This window comes from Bactrocera dorsalis, chromosome 5 (genome assembly GCF_023373825.1).
Source record: "Bactrocera dorsalis isolate Fly_Bdor chromosome 5, ASM2337382v1, whole genome shotgun sequence".
Taxonomy (NCBI): domain Eukaryota; kingdom Metazoa; phylum Arthropoda; class Insecta; order Diptera; family Tephritidae; genus Bactrocera; species Bactrocera dorsalis.
Window position 1 is genome coordinate 14,141,872 of NC_064307.1, and position 25,699 is coordinate 14,167,570.

The 25,699-nt window shown below is 37.1% G+C and overlaps 8 protein-coding genes across 17 annotated transcripts in view; 4 read left to right on the top strand and 4 right to left on the bottom strand.

Annotated features, from left to right (window-relative positions):
• The window catches only part of LOC105228028 (protein draper), a 47,095-nt gene extending 46,852 nt beyond the window's left edge, over positions 1-243 (bottom strand). For 4 of the 10 annotated variants that reach the window (XM_049459070.1, XM_049459071.1, XM_049459072.1 and 1 more), the window contains exon 1: positions 53-242. The gene's annotated coding sequence lies outside the window, so the exon portion shown is untranslated. Of the gene's footprint in view, positions 1-52 lie in introns of all 10 variants that reach the window. The other 6 variants (XM_049459075.1, XM_049459073.1, XM_049459076.1 and 3 more) reach the window with 4 other exon arrangements.
• Positions 244-575: 332 nt separating this feature from the next.
• Positions 576-2,180, top strand: LOC105227946 (adenosine 3'-phospho 5'-phosphosulfate transporter 2). The gene is made up of 3 exons (XM_011207516.4): positions 576-1,520; positions 1,585-1,766; positions 1,839-2,180. The coding sequence occupies exons 1-3, from the start codon at positions 735-737 to the stop codon at positions 2,002-2,004; spliced, it is 1,134 nt and encodes a 377-aa protein (XP_011205818.3). The 5' UTR covers positions 576-734; the 3' UTR covers positions 2,005-2,180.
• Positions 2,181-2,384: 204 nt separating this feature from the next.
• Positions 2,385-3,606, bottom strand: LOC105227947 (ribonuclease P/MRP protein subunit POP5). The gene is made up of 5 exons (XM_049459108.1): positions 3,408-3,606; positions 3,286-3,344; positions 2,978-3,100; positions 2,686-2,923; positions 2,385-2,627 (listed from the first exon to the last, which is right to left on the bottom strand). The coding sequence occupies exons 3-5, from the start codon at positions 2,995-2,997 to the stop codon at positions 2,448-2,450; spliced, it is 438 nt and encodes a 145-aa protein (XP_049315065.1). The 5' UTR covers positions 2,998-3,100; positions 3,286-3,344; positions 3,408-3,606; the 3' UTR covers positions 2,385-2,447.
• An 861-nt stretch (positions 3,607-4,467) lies between these two features.
• LOC105228029 (FGGY carbohydrate kinase domain-containing protein) lies at positions 4,468-7,642 on the top strand. The gene is made up of 7 exons (XM_049459080.1): positions 4,468-4,841; positions 5,533-6,040; positions 6,105-6,483; positions 6,541-6,691; positions 6,809-6,883; positions 6,961-7,182; positions 7,271-7,642. The coding sequence occupies exons 1-7, from the start codon at positions 4,659-4,661 to the stop codon at positions 7,409-7,411; spliced, it is 1,659 nt and encodes a 552-aa protein (XP_049315037.1). The 5' UTR covers positions 4,468-4,658; the 3' UTR covers positions 7,412-7,642.
• Positions 7,423-9,202, bottom strand: LOC105228030 (mitochondrial E3 ubiquitin protein ligase 1). The gene is made up of 5 exons (XM_011207634.3): positions 8,987-9,202; positions 8,744-8,913; positions 8,267-8,680; positions 7,982-8,189; positions 7,423-7,870 (listed from the first exon to the last, which is right to left on the bottom strand). Exons 1-5 carry the CDS (start codon positions 9,089-9,091, stop codon positions 7,751-7,753), a joined length of 1,017 nt encoding a protein of 338 aa, XP_011205936.2. The 5' UTR covers positions 9,092-9,202; the 3' UTR covers positions 7,423-7,750.
• Positions 9,203-10,716: 1,514 nt separating this feature from the next.
• LOC105227948 (uncharacterized) lies at positions 10,717-12,616 on the top strand. The gene is made up of 2 exons (XM_049459098.1): positions 10,717-10,958; positions 11,671-12,616. The coding sequence occupies exons 1-2, from the start codon at positions 10,926-10,928 to the stop codon at positions 12,553-12,555; spliced, it is 918 nt and encodes a 305-aa protein (XP_049315055.1). The 5' UTR covers positions 10,717-10,925; the 3' UTR covers positions 12,556-12,616.
• Positions 12,617-14,683: 2,067 nt separating this feature from the next.
• On the top strand, positions 14,684-15,417 carry LOC125778990 (uncharacterized). Its single transcript, XM_049459106.1, has 2 exons — positions 14,684-14,790; positions 14,858-15,417. Exons 1-2 carry the CDS (start codon positions 14,755-14,757, stop codon positions 15,332-15,334), a joined length of 513 nt encoding a protein of 170 aa, XP_049315063.1. The 5' UTR covers positions 14,684-14,754; the 3' UTR covers positions 15,335-15,417.
• A 1,577-nt stretch (positions 15,418-16,994) lies between these two features.
• On the bottom strand, positions 16,995-25,143 carry LOC105227949 (major royal jelly protein 1). Its single transcript, XM_049459093.1, has 3 exons — positions 24,394-25,143; positions 17,380-17,994; positions 16,995-17,307 (listed from the first exon to the last, which is right to left on the bottom strand). Exons 1-3 carry the CDS (start codon positions 24,925-24,927, stop codon positions 17,179-17,181), a joined length of 1,278 nt encoding a protein of 425 aa, XP_049315050.1. The 5' UTR covers positions 24,928-25,143; the 3' UTR covers positions 16,995-17,178.
• Between the last annotated feature and the right edge of the window lie 556 nt (positions 25,144-25,699).

The following is a 25,699-nucleotide window of genomic DNA, read 5'->3' on the forward strand; positions in this document are numbered from 1 at the left end:
ACTGCCCAATGCGCAATTAATTAATAAAATTTGGTGAAACGAAGCGACCAACCTTTTATAGATAGGAGAAAATTTATTTTACCGATGTTTTCGCACACTTACAATATATGTACATATATAGTCGTTTTACTTCACGCACTCAAATTGAAATTAATTACTCACAACTATTTATTGTACTTGTTAACTTTTGAGTCGTGCGAAATATTAAACAACATTCACTCAACCGATCAAAGAATAAACTGAAAATACATGAAAATGTCCCATTTGACATCACTGTCAATTTATTCTTCTTTTCTTTCTTTTTTCCATCTTCTCCAGTTCATATAGGTTGCCACATCAATTTCTGTTGAAGCGAATTTATTAATTATATACGGTGATTCATTAAAAATATTAAAGAAAACTTTATCGAATAAGACTTTTTACTTTTTTATTTATAATGGCTTTTTCAAAAAATATATTATTATAGCAGTTTAAAGCGATTGGCAAACAAATTGTTTTTAAAATTCGAACACACCGCTCCAGAACAACATGCTCAATATCTACGTGTATACCGCCCTTAATAGAACATCTTGAATAATCGAATTTCGAACTTAGAAAGAATGTAAATGTGGCGGTTGATAGGTAAACAAAGATTTTGCTTAGAATTCATTTGCAGATAAAAAGTTTTAGCCAACAATTTGCCGGTGATGAAAAGTGCGTTAATCAAATAGAACGAAATATAGAGTAGCTTAGAAATGGCGTCGGTTAAAGTGAATAGTAGTGGCAGTAAAACATCAACCGACTCCGATAATCCACCTGAATTACGAATTCTTTGCTTTAATCTTACCTACTACAACCGCACCACACAATTCCTTTTGAGCTGTGCAGGTGTTTTTGTGCTATACCTTATTTATGGGTATCTGCAGGAACTAATTTTTACGGTTGAAGGTTTTAAGCCGTACGGATGGTTTCTCACACTTGTACAATTCGGTTATTACATTTGTTTTGGTGTAATTGAACGCGATCTAGAAACTAGACGTAGAGCTCAATTACTACCAGGAGGTAGTGTTGAGACATCTGAGCGTCGTATACCAATGCGTACTTATTTTCTACTTGCCGCACTAACACTCGGCACTATGGGACTGTCAAATTCTAGTCTGGGCTATCTTAACTACCCCACGCAGGTGATATTCAAATGTTGCAAATTGATACCAGTGTTGGTGGGCAGCATTTTGATACAAGGAAAGCGTTATGGGCCACTTGATTTTGCTGCCGCTTTTGCCATGTGCATTGGACTGGCCTGGTTCACCCTAGCCGATTCGCAGGTCTCACCAAATTTCGATCTCACCGGTGTCGCCATGATATCAGCGGCACTGCTTTGTGATGCAGCTATCGGTAATGTGCAGGAAAAAGCAATGCGAGAACATAAAGCGTCCAGCAGTGAAGTTGTGCTTTATTCCTATGGGTTGGGTTTTATTTACCTGTTGGTTATACTGATGGTGACTGGTAATTTTTTCAGCGGTTTCGCCTTTTGTCTTGAGGTGGGTTTCAGAGAAAATTTCGTAAATAATAAGTAAATATATTTTATTTTTTTTTGTATTCTAGCACATAGTGGAAACTTTCGGCTATGGCTTCTTCTTCAGTTTATCAGGTTATCTGGGCATACAGTTTGTGTTGGCTTTGGTGCGAAGCAGTGGCGCGCCAGTAGCTGCCACCGTGACGACAGCAAGAAAAGCTGTAACGATCGCATTATCATTTGTTTTCTTCAGTAAACCATTTACCTGGCAGTAAGTTAAAAAATACGAGAAAAACGACATATACATACATATTGAACAAAATATTTTTTTTTCTACTTGCAGATACCTCTGGTCAGGCTTAGTTGTGGTATTGGGCATATATTTAAATGTGTACAGCAAAAAACACAAAATGACTATGCGCGATTTTCAACAAAAGTTCAAGTATGCGCTTAACACCTTCAGAGTTTGGGAGCGTTCTTCAAGCCGCAAGTTCTTAGTAGAAGTTTAAGCGTGTAAAAATTTATAAATATCTTTTACGTGAAAAGGTACATTAAATAGTAAAATTGTAAATGTTTGTTACTATAATGATACCAAAATTAGTGTAGTAATTGCGAGTAGTTCGATTTGACAACAAACACTTTCTAGCTGTAGTTTTGACTTTAGCCCGTAGTGAGTAGTAGTAATTAATATATTTTGTGAGGTAAAAAATGAATCAAATGTAAAATTCATTTAAATAGAAATTTATCATATACATATGTATGTATTACCAACAAGAAAGCACTTTATTTCGGTGCTTTATTAAATGGATATACCACCTAATTATGTATGAATGTAACATTTTTCTTATAGCTTTAGACTACCATGGGTGTAAATAAAAACAAAAAAATATATAAAAAATTAAATTTATTTACTCTACGATAAAATGTAAATTCCTATTGAAACGCAACGTTGCTATTGCTCTAGATCGAATTCCATAACACGTTTGATGAAGTCCTTGCGTTCCTTCGCAGACGCGATTTGACCCACCATTTCGTCCAAAAATCTTTGCTGGTGATTTATTATGAACTTGTTGCAATGTATTATAGTAGCACCGACATAGAGCGTATGGAATTTTGCACGCACATCTCCGATCTACATATTAGGATAAATATTTATTTTCTTTCAGTGTCACTTATACTCATGTACCTACCATAGTTATCAAGGGCAACGTACTAGTCAACGTACGATGTGATCGATGTAGGCATCTCATTATTGCTATTTTTGTGCGTTCATTACAGTATTTCACGCGAAAACCATGCTCCACAGTACCCAGTCCATAGTCGCCGTAGTATTTTTTCACATTGCGTAGCACGGATTTTGCTAGTACGGCATCGTCAATTTTTAATATATTCGTCGGTTTCTCAGGCACTATCCTGACGACTACATAACTAAAATTTGCTAATATTTAAATGGGTTTATAGAGGATTTCATTAATTATTTACCGATTTTTGATCCGCACCATTTTTGTTAGAATATCACGTTGATTTGTTGATTTTCGAACATAAACATAAATCAGCTGTTCGTAGTCAGATAATGGGGGTTGCCAGATTTGAAATTACAAGAATCTTCCGAAAAATTGAATTTTGAATTAAAATACAAAAAACGTTAACCTCGATTGCGGAGAAGTTAGAATGCCTTTCACAAATAAAGATATACTATATACTGAGATATATACTGAAAGACAATCGGACAGACAGACAGACATTGCTAAATCGACTCAGCTCGTCACGTTGATCATTTATATACATACCTTATTTGGGCTTTGAAGAATGTAGCTTCAGACCAAATTTAGTCTTTCAAAGTTCATGGCTGTAAGCAAAGAGACAATAACTACATTCGCAGTGGGTAACTCGTTAAATATCATCTGCTTACCCAGTCTTACAAGAAAAGAAGGAAACTAAACACCAGTCGATTTGGCTCAATCGGCCCCCATCTCCTCCAATGATTGTTTAAAAGAGTGTACTCTAGAGGAACACCGTAGTCCTTGGAGCACTAGCAACACACGGCATACCACAAAGTTACTTTGCAGTAGAGTTGATGGTGAGCAGACTTTCAGAGAAGGTGATCTGCAAAAAATACACTATGGTCAAACCCCGTAAGTTTTTTTATTAGTGAACACGGGTTTGTAGTCACTTAACGAATTTAAAAGTATTACGCCGTTCCCCCGAGAGTCGAGAAGTGGAATGGAGCCCAATTTACTTAAGTGATATTTTCGGCCGTTACAACAACAACTGAGGGGCTAAAAAGTTTCCACACAAAGTAAAATACCGTTATGTTTAAAATTTTACGTGTATCCGCTGAATCCGGAATCGCTACCGACAGCTTCTTTCATCTATGTATAACAGCCTGGGCCCATGTAATGGAAGCTGCATTTATATTTCATATATTCAAATAAAAGTTTTAACATTTGGTACACATGTCAGAGAACATACATAGGTATGAACATATGTCGGAATAATTGTAATGAAGCTCTTAGGTGCCACTAGTTTCACAAAGCTGTGCACAATTAAGTACTTCTGCCCACATCACTTGCATGGAGAGCAATTTATGAGCTCAAAGTGTGATTAACTAATATTTTCAATTTATTTACGCTCTTGTCTACACTTCATTGATAGCCCCCTACGTAGAGCAGGTGCCACCTGCACATCGCACGAATACACTTTGAGCTCTGTGAGTACTTACTGAGATTACATCAGATTGTGGCAAATTCTGAACTTTTCTCTTTCAAGTCAAAATATAGAAACAAAAGGCAATACATACATAAGCTAGTACGCGATAATTACTAATAAACTTAATAATTAACTTAATAAACTAGTTAGTCGATCTACTTTATCAATATATTTTAGCTTAAATATTTTGACGCAAATTTTTTGACTGATAATGCTTTAAAAAGAAACTACAACACGGCAAAAGGCGTGTAGCAGCAGGTTAATCGAAAGCTAGAAGTTCTCAACAGTTTCAGATTGCTGACGCCAGTCGGGGAGTTAAGTAGTGCATTATCGACGGACATTATTACTAAAAAATTGCGTATATATTTGAAAAAAGCACTTAGACCGGTTTTTAACGTTCGCTTTGCTTTGCGTCGTCTGAAGAATATTGATAACACGCTTCACTTAGCTCGCCATGACCGAAACGTTCTTTGTAGGTGTTGATATAGGCACGGGCAGTGCCCGTGCTGCACTGGTCGATTTGAAGGGAAAGGTATTGAAGCAGTGTGTGAAACCAATACAGACTTGGAATCCCGAGCGCGATTACTATGAACAATCATCCGAGGATATTTGGAGTGCAGTGTGTCATTGTGTGAAGGTGAGATGAAATTAAGCGATATTTGCAGCAAAAAAAGAAAGTAAAATGAAAGTATTTAAGTCAGGTTAAAACATATACTAAGACATAAAAAAATAAAAAATATAATAATCTTTTTTTTTCAAAGATTAGCTAGAATAACTGTTGGAAATCCTCTACTTAGTTGAAACAGGATGCGGTTAATATTTGAATTTTTAAACAAAAGATTAAGCGCGGGAGGCAAATTTCAACTTTTAATGAGATTAGATAAATTAGTGTCGTTGGTATATAACATTTTTTTTGTGTTTTGCCGATAAAGAGTGAGTTTAACCTTCGTGCATAACCTTTATATTTTGATTAGAACGATTACAAAGTGATTATAGACAATTGTTTACGAATACAATAGAGAAAATGTTGCATTTGTTTGATTTGTTGATAACTTAAAGTGTAATAATAAAATAAAATGCATTATGTAAATATAATAAAACATAAACTATAATAAAATAATGTTGATATTAAAAATTAAACAAGTTTTTGAAAAAAAAAATAACGTTGTCTTTGGCAGCACTTTTCACCCAAAATTAAGCTTCCATTAAAATCTTTTCTATTTGTGAATTATTCTAGTTGCGGTGAAAACGATCTTAATGTGATATCCTGTTTTTAATGATTTTTTCTAATAAACTACATACTTAAATTCTACAAAATATTTTCGCAGGAAGTCACAAAGGAAACCACGAAGGAAAGCATAAAAGCTATCTCTTTTGATGCCACCTGCTCCTTGGTGATATTGGGCGAAAATGGTGAATCTCTCACTGTCAGTCGCACCGGCAAAAGCGAACAGAATATCATATTGTGGATGGATCATCGTGCACATGCCGAAGCCACGCTTATTAATGCAACCAAACACGAGCTGTTGCAGTATGTCGGCGGACAGGTATCACTGGAGATGGAAATACCGAAATTATTGTGGTTGAAAAAGAATCTACAAAGTACATGGAGTAAAGTCTGGCGCGCCTTTGATCTGCCCGATTTTCTTACATGGCGCAGCACAGGCGTTGACACGCGCTCGCTGTGTTCGGTGGTTTGCAAATGGAATTACGATGCTATGAATATGCGTTGGAGCGCAGATTTTTTAAAGCAGATCGGTTTGGATGATTTATGCGCAAATGATTTTGAAATAATTGGACAGCGCATCTGTGAGCCGGGTTCGGCGGTGGGCGCAGGTAAATAAAAACTGATTTTAAAACGTGTCTCTAAATAATGCAAATTTACACTCATACACAATAGGTTTAACAGCGCAAGCTGCCAAAGAGCTCTCACTACTGCCTGGTACAATCGTTGGTACCTCGCTAATTGACGCACATGCCGGTGCGTTGGGCATGTTTGGTTGTCGTGCCGCATTGGAGGCGAGTGATAAGCCACTGGAAGCGGCATTGGAGAATCTCCAAGGCAAATTAGCGCTTATATGCGGCACATCCACCTGCCACATGAGCTTGACACGCGAGCCCTGCCTGGCACATGGGGTGTGGGGTCCTTACCGCGGTGCCATACTGCCGAATTACTACCTTAACGAAGGTGGTCAGAGCGCTGCTGGTATATTATTGGATTTCATTGTAAAAACGCATACAAAATATGCCGACATACAAGCGAAATTAGGCAAAAATGAGTGAGTTCGCATGATTTGGCTTTTGTTGCAACATTTTTGATGAATTTTACATTTCAGGCACATATATCAATATTTAAATAATCTATTGGAGAAGATGCGTTTGGAACGCGGTTACGATGATATTTGCTTTCTGACCAATGAATTGCATGTTTGGCCCGATTTTCATGGCAATCGTTCGCCTATCGCTGATCCCAATTTGAGGGGCATGGTAAGTATTTAATTCCTTTTAGCCTATGTAATAAAAGTGCCAATCAAATGCGTTTACTTATACAACTTACATCATATAAAAATATTACATTAACTACCGCTATTTAACACAATTTAGATATCGGGTCTCAATATGAACGCCGATGAGGAGTCGTTGGCGCTCTTATATTTGGCATTTGTACAAGCATTAGCTGTGAGTAACATCATTATTTATTGATAAACAATGAAAGCACTTGAACTCTATTTTTATGCTCATTTTTTTATCAATAGTATGGCACCCGTCACATTATTGATAACCTCGTCGAGAAATATAAACGTGTGCCCTACAGCAGTATGCTGTTTTGTGGTGGCCTAGCTAAGAACAGCGTGTATGTACAAGCACACGCTGATATCTGTCAATTAGCCGCTGTGATACCAGATGAGCAGGAAATGGTATTGGTCGGCGCCGCCATGTTGGGCGCATGTGCCGCTAACGTTTATGGAAATTTAGAGGTGGGTAAACGAATATTTTCGTTTATATAATGAAGAAATTATGTTTTATTCTTATTTTTACTATAATCTTTTATGAATGACATTTCAGGCTACTTCGAAGGAAATGGGCGGCACTGGTGTACTGTTAAAACCGAAAAAATCCACTGCGGACTATCACAATCGCAAGTATCGAGTGTTTCTGCAAATGCTTGAAGATCAACGCAAATACAAACAAATAATGGAAAAGTAAAACCGTTATAATAAAGGCTTAACAATTTAATTTTGTTTTTATGCATTTATTGTACCGTTTTTTGTTCAATATTGTACCTACATAACGGCACATTACTACTACACACATTTGTTTGTACCTTAATACCTTCCAAAGATTTTATAAATTGTTACTATGCCATGAACTAATTAATTATTAAATAAATTAAGTTTTGTTACATTTGTTGCAACAAGTCAAAAAGTTGTGCCCGTACTTAATGTAACTACTTATCACTTTATTGCAGCGAATGCAATGCAGATTTTATGATGTTTATATACTAGTATGTATGTAAGTATAAGCAACCATTGTTTTGATTTTACATTAAGCGATAAAAGCAGCAGCTTTTGTCGCAATTTTGCCACGGCATACGGGGCAAGTAACACGAATCTTTTCGGAGCAGTCCTCACAGATGCACACATGTCCACATGGCAATATTATGACCTGTAAAAAATAATATTTAAACAAAATGTCATTTCTTGAACCCAAAAATGTAAACAAACACGCATATCTGACAGTCCTGTACAATAATTTACTTTGTTTACACTCACTCACCTCTTTGGGATTCGTTGTGCATACAACACACAACTGCTCAGTGGTAAGATTGAGTGGGCGTGTACGTGCACGTCTCTCACGTCGCTCCTTCTCTAGAGTTTCTTTGATTTTTCGTTCATCACGTTCTTGCTTCTTTTTGTTGTACAGCTTACGTACTATGTAACCAATTAGTATAGCTGAGATTGTGCCGCAGACAAAGATTTTAACACTATCAAAAAATAATATATAATTCTTTAAAATTACACCAATAAAAAAAAAAAGCTGCGGTTGCACCGTAACACTTACAGCATGGATGATTTAGCCTCTTCAAATTTCTTAATTAATGTAGATTTGGTAGCGGTTGTTAAAAAGAGTGGACCCACCGGCGATGGTTGCAAACGTAACGTTTTACCATCCAACTCCAATTCACCTATCGCTGTAATGAAACTACCATCCCGCAACACTTCTTCGGTAGTCTGCAAACCTTTTTGTCTGACACCGGAGAAGAAGCCGAAAACATGATCGAAAAACGAAAGCGAGGAAGGCTCATAATTGTCATACACCACATCCAAATCCAGCACAGCAGCGCTTAATGCATCAATGATTTCAACGCCACTTTCGTTGTTGCGCAACTCAAAGGGCATTTCGTTCGACGATACATGTATTAGTTTGCGTTGTTCGGTCCAGAAGCCGGCAAAACCGCGCGTTACGCGATGTTCACTAGAAATTGAAAAATTCGAAATTGTTGTGCAACAACAATAGCGTTAAAATATTTGTTATCACCTTAATTTGATTATTTGCAAGACACCAGTTACGGATGGCGACATAACACTGCGCATAGGCACACCAATTGGCGTGACCGTGCCGCGCACCACAGCATACGGTATCTTTTTATCCTTTTGTGCACCCACATATTTCTTGAGATCACTATCAATAGCCAGTTGTGGTGCAGCCTGGAAAGCATAAAGCACATGCGATTTATGTGAAATTTGTAGCTCACTATCAGCTGTTGGTTGCTGCACTAACCTTGAGACAGTTCACATTTTTCTTGTAGCTGACATATTCTTTAACACATAGCCCTAATATTAACAAATCGACACCAAGCGCAATTGATTCGTGCAGAAATTCCATTATTACTGCAGAAATTATTTAATTTTTCAGGAGGTATCGATGTATATTTACATTTTTTACGCGAGAGTTGACAGAAAAACTGATACGAATGAGGAAAAATGTGGCAATGAGTGATAAATGAATTACTTGGAAAAATGTCAATAATTTGACACTTTCATAAGTGCTGCCAAATCATAATTTCATTAACGAATGAAATAATTATTTCTGTTTCCGCCAATTGTTTCCTTTTCTTATTGCTTCGTTTTAATATATTTCAATTTGTCTTTCGCGTGAAGGATGTGAGTTAAAATGGTTTATTTTATAATAAAATCTTTTAAATGTTACTGTTATCTTAACAGAAATGTTAATGAAAGAATAATGTATGAACATATATAAAAGTAAATAAAGAAAGCACAGGAAGGAAGATTGCTGATTGCAGCTACCACTTTCACAACTACAATTCCACATATTTTGGCTATTTGCATTTGCAATTCCATTGACGAAAAGGCACTATCTTTGCTCAGCAATAAGGAAAAGAGCTAAGATTCCACCTCCAATTTCTTGATAAATCAGAATATGTGGAGACATTTTTATAAGGCCATTGCTGTAGCTTTTGAAAAGAGTAAAGGGAAAAAAGCATAGTATGATAAAACGCTTTTGAAAAGGTAGATAAAATAAGTAAAATGAAAAGAAAATATTTTACGGGCGATCTGAGGCCTGGGACATAAAAATTTTAGTTAAAAACTCAAAATTCGGGAAAGAAAGCAGTTTTTTTGTTAAAGATAATAATAAAAATATACTTGATTATTTGAATTTTTAAAATAAAGTGTAAGTTTATGTGAAAAAAGTGTTATCACGAAAGTTCTAGATTCTTTTATTACCTACAACTTTGCCATTTAAGTTTCTACCACAAGATATGTAGTTTTAAGTCCATATAAACCGTTTTTTAACAGATAAAATTCAAGCAACCTCACTCCTTCCTCTTCTTGGTCACATATCGAGGGTAAAATAAAATAATATATATTTTTATTTATTTTTTTATAATGATTGTTATTTTATTTTCCTTTTTCAATAGCTTTTTTCTTACTATGAATGTTTTGCCTTCAATAATCATCAACTCTCATCAATATAAGGCATCAGCACAAAATTACGCACAAAGTAGGTTAATATATCGTTGGTATTTGGTAAATAAATATATATTAAAAGTTTACTTAGTGTAAATATTAACTTTTCCAACATCTTTTACAGAACTCTATTAAAAAACTATTAAATGGTCAATTATTTGCTAAGCAAAGTGAAAAGATTTTTTGCCAAATAAACTTCGGCAATTATTCGTTACGAACATGCGCCTTCATTAGAGCCATCTCGAAGCATTTCGGCAATATAAATATTTACTCCAACTTTCTAAAGATTTCTCACGCCAGCGCTGCTTTGAACTGCTTTGAATTTACTGATAGCGTTTAAAAGACAAACAAGCCAAGAGCAGAATGAGTCATTACGCATATCTACTTGCACATATACATATATCTACATATATCTATCTACTTATCGACATGCATATATTTCTCAATAAGAATATGATGGCCTATAAGTATTTTATCGAGCTTTTATTTGGGATGCTTGCAAGAAGTTGCTTCAGAGTGGTAAAAAACTTCATTGCAGTAAGATCGTTTTGAAAAAGTTAACTCAGTTTACGCGAAGAAGTTCGAAAAGTGTTTAGTGATTGAAATTTACATCACTTGTAATTAGTGTTACTAAAAGCTAAATACTGTGTGTGCTAAGAAATTGTAAAACAGCAATTTTTATTCGAAAATTCAAATTAATAAAAGTACTTCGATTTAAAATAAAGGAAAATATGAAATTTTCGAATACATATTCAGTGCTCGTGGTAAGATGCATGCGTGGCAAGAAAGTATACGTATAGGCATATTAAAAAAATATATAAAAATCAGCAGAGGGTAGTCGAATTATTTTCTAAAGGCTAAAATACATATATTCAAAAACCATTTTTCGAACAATTATAAAATATATTTCTTTTTGAATCAAAATTCTGTGAGAGTTTAACTTTGAAATTCCAAGATCGTTTATATAGAAGTCAGTGCAGTGACGAATGGAAAAGTGTGACTAAAAAAGTTTTCGACCTTTTACAAAAACTGGTGAACACTTAAATGGATATCCTGAAAAATATGTGAAAAATCCATTTATGAATAACCAAACTGAGGAATTTTATTTAAATAAATTCGTTTTCTAGGATTTTCAACCTCGAAATATATCGCCATTATTTTGATATTTAGCGATCCAATTTTGAAATAAGAACAATAAAAACGACTTAGAAACCTTTCTTTAAACCTTTCGTAATTAAAACTGGTAGAAAATTATTCGAAAATGGCAAAGGTTCTGAGTTACATATTTCCAGAATACGTCGAAGATGGTTGTAGACCTTACTAAATCGTCACTTTCTCTAAAATTGCGGCTCTTTCAACAAACTTTTCATTGCATCCTTAGTTTTTAGAAATTCGTATAAATATAACCAAAACCAATATTTACCTCACTTTATAACTGAAATTTTATTTATTTTTTGTCTTTTTTCCTCTCCCCAGTTCGGCAGCCTGCTGTTGACGTTGTGGTTCGCGTTGACCGCCTCGCAGATACAACCGCGTGAGACGAATACCTGTGAGGGTCGCCAGACTACCGGTAATATTTGTGAGTCATGCGAATTGCTGTCCACATGCGTGCGTAACTCCAGCGGTTGGATGACAATCCCCATTGAAATATGCGATACCGCCAAGGGCTTCTACTGCAACTCACGCGCCGGCATGTGCAGCAATTCGACCGGACCGTGTCATCCCTTCGCAATGGATGGCAATTTCCCATGCACCTCGCAGGGTATCTTCCCAGATCCGTACGATTGTCAGAAATATCACATGTGCTACTTTGCGGGCGTCACTCTGGTGGCGGTAACACTGGAATGTTACGGTAACAAGGCATTTAATGCGGCGACTGGTCAATGTACGGCAACACTGCAAGATTCCATCTGTTTGTTGCCGCAATTTCAATGTGACAATGTTGGTGATGCGCATCCATGGCCGAATAGTCCGAATGTTTTCTACATTTGTCGTGCGCTTTCGCAGCAAGATGAACGTGTGCTCTATCCATCGCTTTATCGGTGTTCTGATGGTGAGGTCTTCAACGGTTATGGCTGTCAACAAGGCAGCATAGCATTGGAAATGACGACAAGATCTCCCACAGCGGTAGGAACAGCGACAACAACAGTAACAGCGGTTAGCGGTTCAGGTACTGCCAGTGCCACTTCGGTCTCACCTTCCACTGGCAGATGTTTGGTGGCTGGTTTATCGGCCGATCCAGAAGATTGTACCAAGTACTATTACTGCTCGGCGGTGAATGGAGTCCAGCGTCGTCGTAGTTGTCCATCGGGTACTCATTTCAGTACTCAGTACGTGTCTTGTGTCTTGGGTGCTTGCTGAAAGTAATTGTTTATACTCGTATATTTTGAGTAGTAAATAAAATAAAGGATTTGCTATAAAATGGCTTTAATTTTTTTGCCGAGGGATTATTATATATAATGGGAAGATTGGACAGGAAACTTGTGTAGCTTCAAAGCCACTGTGGACTTTAAATGTGTTGTTGTTATAACGGTTATATAGTCCGTGTTAGGGTGGTAAGGCTCAGATAAATTAACAACGAGGTCATCCAACGGTAGGCCCGTGCTGTTTCGACGGGAACGGACCGTAGGGAAAGGGCTGTCAGATGTGTAGGGTTAGCTGGGCATGCAGAAAAGTGGTTAGAGTCATGCGGGGACTCGTTGCATGCTGGATATACATATGTTTGACATGTCTGGAACGATGCTGGATAAGACGATCTCTTTCCGAGATATAACCTTGTTTGGGTCAGTAAGTTAAAGATTTTCAAATTGTCGTAACTCTTTACGAGTTCTTTAAGAGTACGAGAATGACCTTGCATTAAGTGTTTAGATTAATAAAATATAACGATAAACTTCGAAAAAAAATTGGCCTGTGGTTTAAAAATAGTTTGAACCAACGTAATTTACGTCAACTGATTTGGGTACGGCGACGGCAGGAGTGGGAACCGATGCGTGGTCATGGTGAAAGTGCACTTTTTTCTTCGACAATTTAGGTTCGTTTTTAGATAACACTTATCTTGTGCTGGTGATGGCCTGATGATGTCGGATACCTCCTTGAGTACTTCAGGCTCCAAAGCACCGACGACTGCCTGGTAAATGGTGTGGTCGTTCCTGATGTTTCGTGACCCAAGCTGTATCTTCACCTGAATGAACCAGAGCTCGGGATCGTTGGTCCAGAATTCAGGGCGTTATTGGGCTGGACGTTACGATAAGGATAGTGATTGTTGAAGTTGCCTTGTGTTATTGATATTTCCTACACCGAAACCCGTTCTAATGCCAATAACATCGCCGTCATCTACTGAGCCGCTATCCTCACCGACATTACTTAAATCGGAACCAACTCCGATGCCAAAATCATAGCAGTCATTTTCCCTATCCCCATCCTTCCCAAAATTTACTACACCGGGACCCATCTGGCGCCCATATCATCACAGTCTTGTTGTTGTAGTAGCGGCAGAGTTCTGCCGAGATGACAGTCCTTGACCGGATAAAAAATCCGGGTTCATTCCGGTTACGAAGACACGACTGCCGTGGGAACGGCATCACGATCTCTTTCTCACGGTCCTCATCTGTCCTTCATCACCATCTTCTTCAACATTTTCTACATCTCTGATTGGAGCTTAACAGTGTGACGTTCTACTGCTCTGTTGATGGTCATGTGTCTTCCTGCTTGTAATCCAATTCCGAAGAGCATATAATTTTCAAATTTTCCTTATTCCAAATACCAGCATTGGACCACTTTCCGAGATCTGCATATTCAAATATTCACACGGTGAGGTATCTATCCAAATATATATATAAGTTCATCAAACTATGTAGGAATGAACCCTGTATTCCTACATAGTTTCCTGGAATTTTGACAGCTTTCAAGCTACATATTTTCTGTTGAAGGACGAGGTAATAATAACTCTTATCGGAGATCTATTGATTACTCTTATTGGAGATCTCTTGGAAAGCGAAATATCTTTTTGATTTTTGAATATATGTTTCTATATTTTAGGTCCAAATACTTCAATGTATTTTAGTAATGAAACGGGTAGATAAAATTATTATTGAGAATGATCCATCAGCTGTTTCTCAGGGACCTTCCCAAACTTAATTTCCAATAAAGTCTCAAAGAGGTTATTTTCATTTCACGGATATTTTTTGTGGATCTCATGACATTCACATAAACTTCTCTTTAATCTTGCTGTATACTCCTTTCTTCAACTTTCTAAACTCTTTAGGTTCCATAAATATTTAGGGTATTTTACCTACAACCGAATTATTTCGAACGCTGTGCAATTATCTCAGCGGACCCTGTATACCCGAATGAGTACAATCTGAGTTATACAAAATTAATTAATATTTTTAATCGCAACAAATTGTACAACTGTTAATCTCGACACATGTTCAGATAAATTTGGCAATATAACACTAACTAATTTAATTTAATTTGCCATAAAAGCGAATCAAAATCCGCGAACCCATTAATTGCCAGCGTTACTAGCTTGAGCACACACTACAGTTGGAGTCACGCAAAATGGGTAGCACTTTCTTCACGAAACTTTGGATTTCGGTGAGTAGCTTTTATCTCTACGACCATTACTTAAATGTTAAGGTATATAAGCGTCTCTTTTTTACAGTTTCTTCTTGCAGTCTGCATCACCACTTCAACACAGGCGTGGTTTCTACCTCAAGGCAATGGCGCCGGTGGTTTTGGTTTTGGCTCCAATGGATTTGGTTTCAATGGTTTTGGCTCCAATGGTTTTGGTGTAGCCACTACGTCCGAATTTAAATGTCAAACGCTCGGTCGCTTTCCCGATCCAAACGATTGTCGAAATTTCTATGATTGCACTAGCAGCGGTACGAGTACATATACCCGCCATAGATGCGGTCCCCTTAAACGGTATTCGGTTAATCAGCAAGGCTGTGTGTTCGCCTTCACCGTAGCTTGCTATAATCCGGCTGTTAGTTGCTCTGCCGCCGGTGATAAGGGCGCATGGCCCGGTGATGCCAGTATATATTACGTCTGTGAGCTGAGTAGTACCAGTGGAAAATTAATACCAACGCTATATAAATGCCCCCAAGGTTCATTATTCAATGGCGCTGCTTGTGCATAATTTTGTGGAATATATATTTTTTTGTCAGATTTTTTGTAATTGAAGTCAAGTGAAAGTGGATGCAAATAAAATCAGAGAACTTAAAGGAAGATAACTTTCATTATTTGCTAATAATCATTTAATCAATAATAAGTCTATAAGGACTAATTCCTTAACGCTGGTTATATTTTAGGTTAGCTAAATAGGCTGACATTCGTGAGACCACAAATAATTCCATTTGGACTGCTAGAGGTGGGATGCGGGCATGTGAACCTTGCTAAGGGCTAGTAGCCCCATGGATCCTTTGCGTTCCACCCTGAGCCAGAAAGTTTTCGCAACCCAACAATTGTTGGTTGCTGACCAATGCTTATTGAGCTCCCGCGAGACACATAGATCCAGCGCTCGAGTGCATGAAGGTAAGAGAACAACTGCTCGTTCCTATCCTAATGAGATTTGAGTAAGGCTGCGCTTTTAAGTGGGTTGCCGATGGACTTTACAGTTTTCGACGATACCAGTGTGGCCAGACACCCAGAGTGTTTAGAAGTAGCATGATGCTACAGCTCCTGAGGCTGCTTGACTAGCTTTAAGCTCACTGTCAAGGTCTGGACGCATAACTCTCTAGAAGAAGCCGCACTTTGTAGAAGTACATCTGCGGCAACCATATTAGCAGTCACTTCTCTTTGAAAGACACTGCAGTGGTCTGGCAGTCTGAAACAAGAGTTGGTTGAGAGCTCCCGACAGAAGAACTTTTATATTGTTTTCCCGTCGTATTTCTTGACTGCTACTTTCGTTGGTCAGTCTGCTGCTCATTTGTAAATTACATATTGAAAGGTAAGAGCGGGAGAAGGGCATTTCGTACATTGATTTGCTGGGCGGTGAATACCCATGTCATCAAAATCCGCAAAAAAGAAATAAGGCCCGATGATGCCACCATACCAAATTTCCTCAAGAGGATTTGACTTAGCCCAATAGCCACAGTTGGCGTTGTACCAAAGTGAAGCTATCACCATTGGAAGATCCGATCCTGAATTCCAAAAGAACAAAAACCCAATAGTAACCAAATCCCTTTCCTGTATAACGCCATTTCATAAGTCTACATAACGAAACCGAGCTTGTACAAGTTTGGATAGGCTAGATCGTCTGGTTGTAACTTGCACCAAAGTTAAATCAAGATCCCATTTGAACACCTGTGAATCTGGTCCTTTGTAATACCTACAACTTCAAGATATGAATCACCAGACTCTTTGACCACAAATTTGTTAAAGCGGCTAATATCAATCCCAGCCAATTTGCAATGTTTGCCGAAGGTGTATCTACAGAGATATTGCAACCTCAGTCTAGCAAAAGCTGGACTATAGAGAAAAAAAATGTCTGAATGATTCCATCTCGCCTTCCTTCATAAAGTTTTCCCAAAACCCATCTTCTAAGAACACCTAAAAATGCGGCGTTATGAACTTTGCCAAAAGTAAGTAGTTTAGAGGACCTCTTACCACACTCTGTTCTGGCTGTTGACCAGGACTTACCGAACCCTAGGCTTCTAGAGGATAACATAGTATCGCAAGCTTCCCAAATAATGCTTTCTTCTAAAAGTGATCCAAATACCTTCATATTTCTCTTAGGCTTTAAATTAAATATTTATTTTAAATAATATTAAAAAAAATATTTTATTTTTTAGTAAATATTCTTTAAAAATGTCCAACAGGTCAATAAGAATTGGAAAAGGAAGCGAAAGATAAAGATAATAGTTCAGAAAAAAGGATTCAAAAATCAAATTATAATACATTGCTTTAAGAAAATCAGGTAAAAAAAGTCTTAATATATAGACTTCATACAATTCACTTAAAACTATCTCCACAATTCGACCCTCAGTTATCACATTCGCGCACTACGGGATGCAGAACAATCGATGCGCCATTACAACCCGTTCGCTCCGAAATGAAATCATGGAAATTGCTCTCCAAAACCCACATGAACCGCCTGTGACCGGGTAGCACCTGAAGTTAAAAGAAGAAAAGTACAAAATTTGACATTCCAGCCCCCAAATTACTACTATAATTACTACCAACCTGTGTCGACAGACGACAATCACCGCCATGCTGTACTTCTTTTAAATTGGCTGCCTTGAAACAAGTCTCCGAGTTCCACATATATATGTCGTTTTCACCCTTGTAACGGAAGAACAAGTTTGTGCCACCGTCGGCGCCGAGCAGCACCATTTGCTTGCCATAAGGCTTGGCGCCCACATCGACAAGCGAACCGGCACCCTGTCCAACACGCAAATACTGTCCGCGTATGGAGTATAGGCGTGGTGAACTCAGATACGTAAAGTACAGAGTCGATGTGCCTTCCGGTGTGGCGGTGAGCGCCATGTACAGCACATCGGTGGTAGTTGGAGCAGTGGCTTTGGGTAACACGATGCGATATGATTTGCCGCCAGCTATATCGTAGACGAGTATGCTGCGTGCTCCCGCGTCGGCAACATATACGAAAGGCTTTTTGTCCTTGGAGTAGTCGACCACTATGAACTGCAGGCGGGACTCAGACGTTACGAGATCAGACATGTCGATGATTTTTACTACTTTGTTGTCAGCTGTGTTGATTGCTACGATTTTTGGTCCACAACGGCGGATAGGTTGTTCCAATGTGTTCACTAGGCCTACGTCCAAAGCCCAGAGGAGACCCTGAAATGAGATGAAAGTGGGATGAAATTAAATATGTGGAGTTTAAGATTAAGATGAGATAGCGCGGGTATTATATTTTCGTTTTAGTACAAGATTTTCATAATACATATATTTCGATTGTACCAAGCTTTATGACTAAGGCTAAAACACCTTGGATCTAACACCTTTAGACAAGGAAACAAAATTAAACACCTAAACAGATCCTGTAGTGGATTAAAGACGCTTTGTTAGTACTTAAAAACTTAATACCCAATTATTGGAGTTCTTTTTCTGGCTATCATTTCTTAGGAGGAGTTCTATAACGTAACCTAACCATATGACCCAGTGAGCAGCAGGAATCTCGAAGACCTTATAAGGTCTGCCTGTATATACGTGAACTAGTCCCTCAGTTTATGAGATATCAATCTGAAATTGTACACATGTCTTTTCTTCCCTAAGATGCTGTTCATTTGTTGTAATCGCCGTTGTCGGACCACTATAGCATATAGCTGCCATACAAACTGACCGATCCAAATCATGTCCTTGTATGGAGAACTTTTTTATTTGTCGAGGTATCTTCCCGAAATTTGGGATATATTAATATCCAAAGCATCGTTACAATTTCCGAACAAAATGTTCAGATCGGATCATTATAGCATATAGCTGCCATACAAACTGACAGATCAAAATTATGTCCTTGTATGAAAAACTTTTTTAATTGTCAAAGTATCTTTCCCAAATTTGGCACAGGTTAATATCCAAAGTATTGCTATAATTTTCGAACAAAATGTTCTGATCGGATTAATATAGCATATAGCTGCCATACAAACTGACCGTTCCAAATCAAGTCGTTGTATGAAAAACTTTTTTATTTGTCGAGGTATCTTCCGCAAATTTGACACAAGTTATTATCCAAAGCATTGCTACAATCTCCGAACAAAAAGTTCAGATCGAATCAATATAGCATATAGTTGCCATACAAACTGATCGATCCAAAGCAAGTCCTTGTATGAAAAACTTTTTAATTTGTCGAGGTATCTTCTCCAAATTTGGCACAGATTATTATCCAAAGCATCGCTACAATTTCCGAACAAAATGTTCAGATCCGATCAATATAGCATATAGCTGCCATACAAACTGACCCATAAAATCCTTTTTTACTCACAATGCCCTCACCTCATAATGTCAAATTCGCTTTCTAATTAACCAATAATTCCATTATCACACGCAAAATCGTCAAAAATATTTTCTAAATTATTTTTCCAATATTTAAAATTATAAATTTTGCAATAATGCTTTAAACGTGTCCAAATACCCACAAGTACACTCCCTCACCCAGTTGCATATGTGTGTGCTTGCATAACCCACAATTGCTTGCATTCATACATTTTCGCATATTTTGTAATAAAATGTATATTTGTGTGCACTTGCCACGCTCGTATAATAATATTTGTGCATTTTCCACACTGAACAGCGACATTTGGTCGAACGTCAGTCCGTTTTAATGCTGGCCGCCGTTGTCATTGGCGTTGTGGCCAAATGGCTGCATACAGTTAACGAGCAGCGAATTATGAACGCCACACCCACACACCGCGCTATGATTTACGGCCAACGCAGCGTGTCGAAATATAGCGTCATGCTGACATACAAACACACACACACATATATATATAATATATACGTATGCACTTGCAATTGTTTTTGCATGCAATGGCTGGAATATATTGAATATTATGCCACGAAATTGCACATAACTGTATTGAAAATTTCTCGCCTCCGCAATTTTCGTTGTCAGCAGTCTGAATATTTTACGTTATTGTCAGCGCGTAGTTGGAGCTATTCTAAATTAGCACAATTTTCGAGCCCAGCGGATTGCGCATATTTTGCAGGGTAACGCAACCACTGTACCCAGTGGTCTACTATATTTTGGGAATTGAATTAAATTTATACAAAAATTGAAATTTAAACATCCCATAAATGCTTTTAACAGGTCAATTGAAAAGTTTCGGGCCTGACACACAGATGACGCTACTAGAATATGATTTTTAGTTAGTCATAACCTTCGAAAAGACGCGTGTATAAATTTGACAGCTGTCGGTTCATTAGTTTTTGAATTATATTATTTAGAGTGAAGCAACTTTTCTTTTTGTGAAAAAATTGAAAAAAAGAATTTCGCGTCTTGATAAAATATTTCTTTTTGAAAGAAAAAAAATATTGTGGAAGCAAAAACTTGGCTTGATGACGAATTCTTGGGAACCATGACGCAGGAAAATCCACCAACAAGGGTTGACACTAGTTGTTATATATAGAAATCGATATACATATGTATAGTGTCTAGTACATCGAAATCTATAATTTATCTAATCTACTTTTGTACTGAAAAGCTTCTTCTACTATGCCAGGAATAACGGTCACAAAAGTTTTGTTATGTGCTTAGTGGCATTTGCAGAGAATCATCTATTTTCAGATACTTTCTTTTGTCTGTATGTTTACCAGCATGAAATTCTACTAAGAACTTTAGATGAAATTTTCTCTTAAATCAAATATTTAAAGTTTAGAAGTAAACGACCTCACAAATACATACATACACAAGTTAATTGCACTGAAAAGTAAATATATACTCAGTATATACAACATCAATATTCTATTTCATTATTAAATAAACTTTCGCTTTCGATTTCAGCCAATCTGTCAATGACTGCTAAAATCTGCTTATTGCACTTAGTGACTGAAAAGTGGCAGACCGACGATGCGAATGAAATTCGAAGCTTTAAATTCGAACTGCAACTTTTAACTGTCATTTACCTAACTGTAAACATACAGACATACATATTTGTATATCTATAATATATATGTCTATTTATATAGATACAAATGTATGTTTGTATAAGTGAACGCGCTTGTAGTGCGTTTGGGTGACTGAACCAAATTGAAATGAAATGGACAAACAAGCAAACAAAGCAAATAATTCGATAAAGTTCAATGCGAAGAGTGTTCTACCGCGAAAAGCGTCTAAGGAAACAGGGTACAAAGTAAAATAAAAAGCGTAAATATTTAGCTAAGTAAAATAAATAATATTAATATGTTGGTTTCAGCTTTAAGTATGTATGTGTGTTCTTATTGATTTTAGTGATAACTGGTACTAGCTGTTTGTTTACCGTTATTTTTACTGTGTCAGTTACAGCCAAAATGTTTTTGTTATTGCACAAAATCTTTGTAAAAAGCACGTCCCAATGTTTCAACAAAAAAAATTAAAATAAAACAAACAAAAAAAATTATATTAAATTAAGTTAAATTAAATTTAATCAAATTAAATTAAATTAAATTAAATTAAATTAAATTAAATTAAATTAAATTAAATTAAATTAAATTAAATTAAATTAAATCAAATTAAATTAAATTAAATTAAATTAAATTAAATTAAATTAAATTAAATTAAATTAAATTAAATTAAATTAAATTAAATTAAATTAAATTAAATTAAATTAAATTAAATTAAATTAAATAAAGTAAAAGAAAAAAAAAAAAAAATTGTGAAATTAAATTAAATAAAAAAAAAATAAAATTATATAAAATGAAAAAAAAAAATAAAAAAAATGAAATGAAATAAAATAATATAAAATAAAAAAAAAATGAAATGAAATGAAATAAAATAAAATAAAATAAAATAAAATAAAATAAAATAAAATAAAATAAAATAAAATAAAATAAAATAAAATAAAATAAAATAAAACTTTGCGAAGATATTTTGCCAAATAAAAAAGTTTTGATTGTGATCGTTCAGTTTGTGAGGCAGCTATATGCTATAGGAGACCGATATCGAAGGTTCCTAATGAGCGATTTATTTTATATTTTTAGCAATGACATTTGAGCTTTCACCTTTTGCGAAAGCTCATAAGTTGTTTCGGCATCAACTTTTGATTTGAGCCTAGGTAAAAGCTTCTTAAGGCAGAAATTTGTTTACTCAGAAAGCTTTGCAAAATCGGAAAGCTTTCCAAAATCATATTTATTTGAATATTTTCAAAAGTCAAACCCAGTATTGCAGTTTCATACCAATATTAAGATTATCTTCCGAAAAGCTTAGAAGCTTTTTGATTTAGAAGGTATGAAGACATGAAACCGTGTGAAACTATCGAAAGTTTTCCAGGTAAACTTAAGCATACACCATTCTTTAAAACTTTTAATCACTTAACTTTGTTATAGCTCTCAAAGAACCGAAATTTATTTATAAGTCGTAGTAGGTTGGTCTCTGGATTCAACCACAGCTGATGCAAATCTTGAACTGTATCAAATCCTGTTTGTATTGGCGATCGTGGATCAGCATGTAACGCCAAGGTTTCCTACAAAGTTAAGGTGGTTCAGACTTCCATAAATTTTAAGAATTGGTATTCTGAGTTTAGATGTGGTGAAAGGAACACCGAAGACGGTAAACGCTTTGCACACCCAAAAGAGATTGTTACTGACGAAAACGTTAAAAAAGTCTACAAAATAATTTTGGATGAATGTAAAGTTGTGGCAGGTACTCTAAAGGTATAAACAGAACATGTATATCATATCCTTCACGAATTTGGGTACTCGTATAAGAAAGCTCTGTGCAAAGTGGGTGTCGGTCAAGCTCACTTTTGACTAAAAACAACGACTAGTTGATGATTTGGAGCACTGTTTGGGATGTTGAAGCGGAATAAATCCAAGTTTTTGCATTTATATGTGACAATGGATGAAGCATGGCTCCATTATCTCATTCCGAAGTCCATTCGGCAGTCATCTGAGTGTACTGCACTCGATGAACCTGTTCTAAAGCGTGGAAAAGTACAACCGTCGGCAGACAAGGTTGTGGCGTCTGCATTTCTGGGTGCGAATTTTCATTGACTACCTTGAAAAAGCAAGGACCATCAACAACGACTACTACATAACGTTATCGGACCGTTTGAAGGACGAAATCGTTGAAAAACGGCTGGATTTGAAGAAAAAGGGAGTGCTGTTTCACCAAGCCAATGCACCGTGCTACAAGTCAGTGAAGATGGTGGCAAAAATCCATGAAATGAGCTTCGAATCGCTCCCGCATTGAACGTATTCTCAAGACCTGGCTCTCTGCTATTATTTTCTGTGATCAGATCTTAAAAGAATGCTCGCTGGGAAGAATTTTTCGTCGAATGAAGAGATGATCACCGAAACGGAGGTCTATTTTGAAGCGAAGGACAAATTGTACTACAAATGGTATAAGAAAGTTAGAGGATCGCTATAAATTGTTTACCACCCTTGAAAGGAACTATGTCGAATAAAAAAAACGAGCTTTGTCAAAAAAATGTGTTTTAATATGGTAGGCTGGAAACTTTTCAATTGACCTGTTATAGAAAACTTTTTTGGAGATATCTTCACGAAATTTGGCATGAATTATTATTCAAGGTTTATATATAATCTGAGAAGAAATTGTTCAGGTCGGACCACTGTAGCACAAAGCTGCCATACAAACTGAACAGTCAAAATGACATCCTTGTATGGAAAACTTTTTTATTGGACAATATATCTTCACGAAATTTGGTTCGAATTCTTATAAAAGTTAACGGTACAATCTCCAAAGAAATTATTCAGATCGGGCCATTATAAACCAAAGCTGCCCTATAAACTGGTCGATCAACCGAGCTCTTGTGTGGAAACTTTTTTATTTGTGAAGCCTATTACACCTTCGGTATTGCCGAAGTTTACAGTTTTTCTTCTTTTTCGTTGTTATTGTATTCAAAAAACAGTTGATTTATGTAAATAGAGATAAAGTGAAAGTTTTCCTTTTTCTATGCAAAGCGGCTCGTCTGCGATAGCAGAGCATATGCCTCTTGGCCACTAGACACAGGCATACACACACACGTACACACAGAGAACAAAAATAGTTACACGACTGCGATAAGAGCATATCCCAGTGACAGGCGCATCAGACCTTTTTGCATTAAACTAATTCTCGCACAACTTTTCTACTGAATTTTTGCTTTTTTTTCTGGTAGTGGCCGACCGTCGTTCCTCTATACGCATACGCAATGGCTTCCAGCGGCAAAAAAAAACAAACTTGCAATTGTAATGTCAGATGCTATCGCCGCATTGTGTGGCATGCTGACTGACCCCGCTCACCGCCATGCCAACGGCTGTGACCTTGTCTGCAACGTCAAGGCGACAACACATAATTTAATATTGGCGGTCAGAGCACGAACGCACACACACCCACATACATACATATATATGCATATAATGTATTTGTGTATGCGTGCTTGTGTGCGTGTTGCATATGCTAGTTATTTGCTATAAATTAAATATTTACTAAATATGGCAGATAAGATAACTAACTAGATTTATTACCCCAAAGGGCTCTCGGCATCGCCGATAGTACGCTGGACACAATCGCGCTCCCTTACGGTGCATGTATGTACTTACATTGGGATCCACAGCGATGTCGACGACGGACTGCAATGCCTGACAATTGCCCTCCTCTTGTATGGCCCAGCACGGATATGGCGCAATCTTGGCCACACACTGACCCCGCTTCAATTGCACGCGACCCAATGTGAATGGCACACCCTGTTTGTAGCGCGGCAGCGCCACAAAGACGTCATCGCGTCGCAGTTGGGCGCGCGTCACGATCACATTGCGCGGCACATACCGGCCGGATTGGACGTAAATGCTCTTGGTCGACTCGCAAGGCCAGTGCAGGTTGTTGCCGCTCAGCTGGAAGGTGAGTGCGGCCACTGGATTTTTGTCACATTTACTGACATACTTGTTGCTGTTGTGGTGGCCGTAGCTGTCATAGTCAGCAGCGGTGTCGGCTACGTCAGCAGGGTCATCGTGTAAGTTGGTGGAGTAGGCGGCGTGGCACGGTGTGGGCCGGAGCAGGGTGGCAAGTGTGGCAGCAAAGAGTATTAACGGCATTTGCTGTTGTTGTTGTAAGGTGTTGTGCAGCTGCAGTTGCATTTTGTCTGTTGGCGTGTGTGTGCGTGCGAGCCTCGAGGGTATTACGTATTTCCAGTTGTTGCTGTTGTTGTTCTTACACTTGCTTGTTGCAGTGATTTTACTGGTACTTCTCGCGTTTTAAACGCTGGTTTATCACCGATTTTTATGAACTGCTCACTTAGACTATTCGCACGGGTTCGCACCTTCGTCTTATTTATTCAGTGAAACTGCCGGCAGCGCCAGCATCAGCGCTGCATTTATAGTGTTCGTGCTGCGGAGTTGTTTGTTATGCTCACGTTCATGCAACGCAAAAATATAGTAATAACAATAAAGTTATAATAACAGTAAAATTTTAAAGTAGCGTTTTCCGCACGCTGGCTGCACGTATTTTCCACAAATGTTTGTTTAATTTCTTTTTTCGCTTTCTTTCATTCATTCTTTATTTTGTTTTTCTTCAATCAATTGTTTATTTTAAAGTTCTGCGAAATGTGACTTTATTTAGTTTCGCACAGTGGTTCATTTTACGGCAAAGTTTCATCAATTTTGCTCCAAATAACCAAAATATTGGACGTTGGAGAATATAAACTATTGAGGTTAGATTATACCTATTTAATATAGTCTGATCAAAATTGACCCGGACTGCCTAAAAAAATACATTTTCGCGTATTTATATACAAATAATTATCACCTGCAAAATAGGTTCTTGAGCCAATATAAACAAACCAAGTCGTAATACAAATTTCATAACTCTTGCTATAAAACTCGGTTGGGATGGTCTTCAGTACTTTCAGGT